General features: G+C 39.3%; 1 protein-coding gene across 1 annotated transcript; it reads left to right on the plus strand.

Annotated features, from left to right (window-relative positions):
* The first annotated feature begins 2,473 nt into the window (after positions 1–2,473).
* Positions 2,474–2,829, plus strand: LOC137202765 (protein CEBPZOS-like). Its single transcript, XM_067698630.1, has one exon. The coding sequence runs from the start codon at positions 2,494–2,496 to the stop codon at positions 2,734–2,736; it is 243 nt and encodes an 80-aa protein (XP_067554731.1). The 5' UTR covers positions 2,474–2,493; the 3' UTR covers positions 2,737–2,829.
* The last annotated feature ends 4,547 nt before the right edge of the window (positions 2,830–7,376 follow it).

Genomic DNA, 7,376 nt, shown 5'->3' on the forward strand with positions numbered 1-7,376 from the left:
ACGTTTTTGTTTGTGTGTTTTGTTTTAGAAGATCCTAAACTTTCAATTTGCAATCTTATGACAGATGATTGTGAAACACAGTAAATAACAAAGAAATTCAGATGAAGGAGCGATTGGGTGACTGGCTTACAGGAGAGGTAACTAGAAGTGGACTCAAGCTGGTAGGAAGCTGGTAGGTTTGGGATAAATGGAATCAAGGTGCATTTCAGGATGTGCACTAAACTAGTTTAGTTGAAGTTGGAGTCACCAGGCACTCTCACCACTGTTATTCAACATAGTTTTGGAAGTCCTAGCCATGGCAATCAGAGAAGAAAAAGAAATAAAAGGAATACAAATTGGAAAAGAAGAAGTAAAACTGTCACTGTTTGAAGATGACATGATACTGTACATAGAGAATCCTAAAGATGCCACCAGAAAACTTCTGGAGCTAATCAATGAATTTGGTAAAGTTGCAGGATATAAAATTAATGCACAGAAATCTCTTGCATTCCTGTACACTAACAATGAAAGATCAGAAAGAGAAATTCAGGAAACAATCCCATTCACCATTGCAACAAAAAGAATAAAATACCTAGGAATAAACCTACCTAAGGAGGTAAAAGACTTGTACTCAGAAAACTATAAGACTGATGAAAGTAATCAAAGATGACACAAACAGATGGAGAGACATACCATGTTCTTGGGTTGGAAGAATCAATATTGTGAAAATGACTCTACTACCCAAAGCAATCTACAGATTCAGTGCAATCCCTATCAAATTACCAATGGCATTTTTTACAGAACTAGAACAAAAAATGTTAAAATTTGTACGGAGACACAGAAGACCCCGAATAGCCAAAGCAATCTTGAGGGGAAAAAAACAGAGCTGGAGGAATCAGGCTCCCTGACTTCAGACTATACTACAAAGCTACAGTAATCGAGACAGTATGGTACTGGCACAAAAACAGAAATATAGATCGATGGAACAGGATAGAAAGCCCAGAGATAAACCCATGCACATATGGTCACCTTACCTTTGATAAAGGAGGCAAGAATATACAATGGAGAAAAGATAGCCTCTTCAATAAGTGGTGTTGGGAAAACTGGACAGCTATAGGTAAAAGAGTGAAATTAGAACACTCCCTAACACCATACACAAAAATAAACTGAAAATGGATTAAAGACCTAAATGTAAGACCGGACACTATAAAACTCTTAGAGGAAAACATAGGAAGAACAGTCTTTGACATAAATCATAGCAAGATCTTTTTTGACCCACCTCCTAGAGTAATGGAAATAAAAATAAACAAATGGGACCTAATGAAACTTAAAAACTTTTGCATGGCAAAGGAAACTATAAACAAGACGAAAAGACAACCCTCAGAATGGGAGAAAATATTTACAAATGAAGCAACTGACAAAGGATTAATCTCCAAAATGTATAAACAGCTCATGCAGCTCAATATTAAAAAAACAAACAACCCAATCCAAAAATGGGCAGAAGACCTAAATAGACATTTCTCCAAAGAAGACATACAGATGGCCAAAAGGCACATGAAAAGCTGCTCAACATCACTAATTATTAGAGAAATGAAAATCAAAACTACAATGAGGTATCACCTCACACCAGTTAGAACGGGCATCATCAGAAAATCTAGAAACAACAAATGCTGGAGAGGGTGTGGAGAAAAGGGAACCCTCTTGCACTGTTGGTGGGAATGTAAATTGATACAGCCACTATGGAGAACAGTATGGAGGTTCCTTAAAAAACTAAAAATAGGGCTTCCCTGGTGGCGCAGTGGTTGAGAGTCCGCCTGCTGATGCAGGGGACACGGGTTCGTGCCCTGGTCCGGGAAGATCCCACATGCCACGGAGCGGCTGGGTCCGTGAGCCGTGGCCGCTGAGCCTGCGTGTCTGGAGCCTGTGCTCCGCAACGGGAGAGGCCACAACAGGCCCGCGTACCACACAAAAAAAAACAAAACTAAAACTAGAACTACCATACGACCCAGCAATCCCACTACTGGGCATATATCTGGATAAAACCATAATTCGAAAAGATACATGCATCCCGATGTTCATTGCAGGACTATTTACAATAGCCAGGACATGGAAGTAACTGAAATGTCCATCAACAGAGGAATGGGTAAAGAAGTGGTACATTTATACAGTGGAGTATTACTCAGCCATGAAAAGGAATGAAATTGGGTCATTTGTAGAGACATGGATGGACCTAGAGACTGTCATACAGAGTGAAGTAAATCAGAAAGAGAAAAACAAGTATCGTATATTAACACATATATGTGGAATCTAGAAAAATGGTACAGATGAACCAGTTTGCAAGGCAGAAATAGAGACACAGATGTAGAGAACAAAGGTATTGACACCAAGGGGGGAAAGTGGGACAGGGTAGTGGTGGTGGGATGAATTGGGAGATTGGGATTGACATATATACACTAATATGGATAGCTAATAAAAACCTGCTGTATAGGCAGCCCGGTGAGTACACCCCTCAGGATGGCCCGTACTCTGGATCCACTGGCAAAGAAGATCTTTAAAGGAGTTTTAGTAGGTGAACTTGTGAGCATTTTTGGAGCATATTTTTTGTTTAAAAAGATGAACACAAGCCAAGATTTCAGGCAAACAATGAGCAAGAAATTCCCTTTCCTCTTGGAAGTTTATTACAAATCCATTGAACACTCTGGAATGTATGGCATCAGAGAACAAGATCAAGAAAAATGGCTGAACAGCAAAAATTAGGAATGTGACCATCGATCAAAATTTGTCCTATTTCGTAGTATCAGGCAAGATTAAAATTCCAAAGTTGACATGGATGGATTTTAGACTGTTTAAGATTAAGTGTAAACTCTAATTAAGTCAGAGGTTTTGTTCTTTGGACTGTGAAGAAATTGATGGAAGGTTTGTTTATTATGTGATAAATGGAGTTTTGTTTACTACTCAAAATAAACCTGTTCTTTAAAAAAAACTCCCCTATAATTCTAAACATATAAACCTTTCAAAATAGATGATAGTAAAATATCTATTTTTAATATTTATTACATTTTCTCTTTTCCATTATAGTTTATTACAAGACATTGAATATAGTACCCTGCGCTATACAGTAGGACCTTGTTTATCCAATTTATCCCCCTCTCCTTTGCCCTTTGGTACCACAAGTTTTTCTTCTATGCCTGTGAGTCTGTTTCTGATTTCTAAATAAGTTCATTAATGTTTATTACATTTTAACTCACACTATCTAAAACTATATTAACTAAAAATATTGCTTTTATCCGTTTTCACTTTACCTGAAACAATACTTAAAACTCTACATCAGTGTCTCTACTAGAGCCACTTTGGGATAAAATTCGTCATAAAACAAAACAAACAAACAAAAAACCTGCTGTATAAAAAATAAATAAAATTCAAAAATTAAATAAATAAGTGAATACAAGAAGCAAGGGAAGGGAGAGATTTGTATTAAGGATGAGTCCAAGGTCTCTGACTTAGTAATTGTGTAGATAATGATGCCATTGCTGGGAAGAACCCTGGAAGAGGATCAAATACTGCATATCTACACATTTGTACTTATATAGCATTACATATCTGCCTTTTATTATAGTTATTTATGTGCATGTAAGATTTTGAAATCAAAGCTTTTCAGAGATTGGCAAACTAAGGACCACAGGACAAATGAAGCGTGTTTTTGTACGGCCCACAAGGTTTTTACATTTTTAAGCATTGTTAAGAAAAAAAAAGACATAAACGAAGATAGTTATGCAACAAAGACTGTGTGGGGCCTGCAAAATCTAAAATATTTACTCTCTGGCCCTTTATTGAAAAAGTGTGTGGACCTCTGCTTTACACAGTTCATCTTGCTTTATGAGATAATGAATACATGTTTATAAAATTAAATTTTATACTTAAAACATTCTCCAAGGAATTTAAACTTATAAAGTAAAAATAATACATAAGGAAGCATAAGTTTCATACACAGAAAAATAGAGAAATAAAAATGCATATTTTGAAACTTCAGATAAAATGGAGAATTTCCTGTTGACTTAGTCAATGAAAATTCATGGGGAAGAATTTGTAAGAACTTGAAAGTTCACCTTGGATGACCTAACTGAAAGAATCTAAGCAATCTTGAATTCTTGTGGCAAAATGAACATTTTTAATCTTGCAAAATTGTATGCTGTGAATGATAAATTATATTCTCCTAAACATCAAGTGTTATTGCTCATAAATTTCTCAGGTTCACCATTACTTCCATTTATGATAACTAGAGAAAAATACTCTTTAAACTGAATGTTAGTAGTTGAGCAGATAATGGCTCAACAATTTAGTAAATGCAAAGCCATATTCCATTATCTTGCTAACGATTATAGTTGCGTTTGTACAGAACCCAGTAATTTCTCCATGTAAAAACAATTGCTTCACCTCTTCGGCAGACCCCCACCAGAGTTTACATTGTGCCATGTTCTTTAATCTTTACCTAGAATTAGGGCTTGGATATTTTTGCAGTTGATTTCCTTTCGTAATTAACTTCATTTTTCTAGTTTTCTTAAGAGGCAGGGTTACAGGAATTGCCACGTAAATGAATATGCAATTTGGTAACTTGAGCTTAGCCAGGGACACTATGTTTTTACGAGGACAGCAGCCAAGTTGATCTGTTTACATACGGGTGGTTATAAGCAAAACATATTAGTCATGGAGAAGAAAGGGAAAAAAAGGGAGAAAAAAGGCAGAGACCCTGCCCTGTCCCCTCCATCCAAGGAATTTGGCTTTAAGCACTCAGTTTAATGGAGACTTCCTTTATGAGGCATTTCCTTACCCCTCTGCCGTCTGTGAAGTTAGAATTATTACTTCTTTTCTTATACCCCATCCCATTATACCCAGTTCAAGTGTCTATTCTATAACGATTCCAGGCAATTGGTTTACATGTCCGCTTCTATCTGCCAGACTGTAAACTCCTTAGGGAAAGAACTGTACCTCATCTGTCTTCCTGGTCCCCTGGACAAATACGGTGCTGACTACAGAGCATTTTCCACAAACCTTTGTAGATGAGTAATTACACGAATGATTTGGAGTTCTTGGGAAATGGCAGTGTCTTGTGAGAGTGGAGTCTTCTAGGACAAGAGAGAATAAAGAGAAATAAGGGTGCTGGGTATTGGAGGTCCTAGGACTCACCCCTCTTCCCTGATGGTTTCTCACTATAGAGAGAACATATCCAAGGCTCACTAGCCAAATGGAGGTAGTAGCAGAGATGGCTTTCTGTTCCCAATATCCATTCTCCCCTCCTTCCAAGGTAATGGAATCCTCAGTTTTTTGCCTGGACCCATGGCCACCCAGAAGGGAGTGTACAATGCCCAGCCTCCCTTGCAGTTGGGTGTGGTCGTGTGACCAGTGTCTGGCCAATGGGGTGCAGCACAGTGTGGCAGTTCCCAAGCCTCTTCCTGGTTTTCCCTCCTCATTATATGGCTTGGATCAACATGGTGAGGGCTACAGCCTGGGGATGGTGGGGCAAGTAGGCCAAGGAGCTTGAGATGCTGAGGGCTTCCTGGCTCAGAGCTGCCACAAGAGCCTTAGACTATAAACCTGGACTATTGCCTGAGGAAGAAATAAAATTCTGTTTTTTAAAGCCACTGTTACTTTAGGTTTTCTCTAGCAGTCTCAGCCAAACCTATTCCTAAGCAATACAGGGCTCAGTATTGATAGTCTAAAGAGCTTAATCTCCTGCAGGGATTCCAATAAACTGACTTAAAAACAAACAAGGCAGAGCTGTAAGGACTTCTGCCTCTTCTCCAACCCAGACCTAGGCTTCAGGATTCGCTGAGTAAAGCTGGGTCTGCAATGTTCATTATGAGGAAACTTTCCCAGTTTTCTAGAAGAACAATAGGAGAGAAAGTTGGCAGGGTGGGGGGAGTAGAGAGAGAGGAAAGAGAGAAGACAAAACAGAGAGACTGAAAATAATAATGATTAATATTGGGCCTCTCCCCTCTCCCTCCCCTCTCCCCCAACATGAGAGCCGAATGCAAAGAAGAGAAAGCTGAGACTTCCACCCTAACTGAGGAAAACTGCAAAATATTAGAGCTCGAAGGGACAATAAAGAATAGAGAGGCCAATTCTGTCATTTTACAGATGAAGTGAGGTCTGGGGAGAAGAAATTACTTTATTCAGATCACACAGCTATAAGAATCAGAGGCAATAGTGGATCCTAAGACATTAATTACTGTTCTATAGTGTGTTTTCTTGTTAATCACGGATTGTTAAAGATGGAAGAATGCTTAGTCCAACCTTCTCATTTTAAAAGTGAGGAAAGATGTATTGAGAGAGGACAAATAATTTGCCCATGGTCACATAGCTAGCTTTTTACTAACTCAAGCTTTTCTTCCCGAGTCTTTGCGTACACGTACAACAAGTGTTGGATAATCTCAGTTATCAATCCAGGGTAAATGTGCATATGCAGAGGAGCAGTAGAGTAAGAAACATAGCAAATATCAAAACACCCTCAATTTATGTGGGTCCATGAACAGTTAACAGTTTTTAACATCTAGCACTTTTCTTCATTCTCTAACTAGCAGCCAAAGTTATTTTGACTGTGTCTCCAAGTCCCCAAGAGGGATATATGTGTAATTATGTTTTAAATTTGCAGATGTTTTGTCTTTGAACTCCTAAATGGTAGCAGCATTAATCTTTGTCTTTAAACTGCTCTGTTAAGTTAGTTATGGTATGTTTCTACATACCTCCCTCTCTTTCTGTGACTACACAGAACTTCTGTGAGCAGGTCATATGGCTCCTACAACTGAATCCATCAAGGAACTATCAATTTCCCTTTGAAAATAACATTGGCTTTTGACCTTGATGGAAACAGGGTAGAAGGAACCGAGATCAAGGAGAAATTAATTTGGAAAGGATGAAGCCATCCTAACTCTGTGAATAAAATACACATGAAAGTTTCAGTAACGTGTAGGGGCACAAGGGGGAGTCACAGAGTCCCCAGAAGGGCGCTCACAGGAGAGGTGGCAGAAGTGGCACGCGGGAGTGAGACGGGGTGTGGGTGGCACCAGGATGCTGAAGGGTATTCTGGGAAGTGCTGGGGACAAGGGCACGTTGTGACTCGGGGTCTGCCCTTACTGGGAAGAAGCCTGGGGTGTGTTTACCTGGTTTACCTGGTTTCCTCTGTCCGAGCAGTACCCGTTGATGCCCTTGCAAACATTCCCATTTGCCCACTTCATTCTTAATGAGGCCAAATTGGTCATGCAGCTCACAGAAAAGGAGCATGTCTGTAGCTCTGGACGCAGTCACAAACTCATTGTACCTTGCACAGGAAGCTCGGCACTGACTCTCAGATGTCATGCTCTGAAGGTCAACTCCGAGTACACAGAAGCAGGCTAGGAACA

The sequence above is a fragment of the Pseudorca crassidens genome, chromosome 11 (assembly GCF_039906515.1).
Source record: "Pseudorca crassidens isolate mPseCra1 chromosome 11, mPseCra1.hap1, whole genome shotgun sequence".
In the NCBI taxonomy this organism is placed as follows: domain Eukaryota; kingdom Metazoa; phylum Chordata; class Mammalia; order Artiodactyla; family Delphinidae; genus Pseudorca; species Pseudorca crassidens.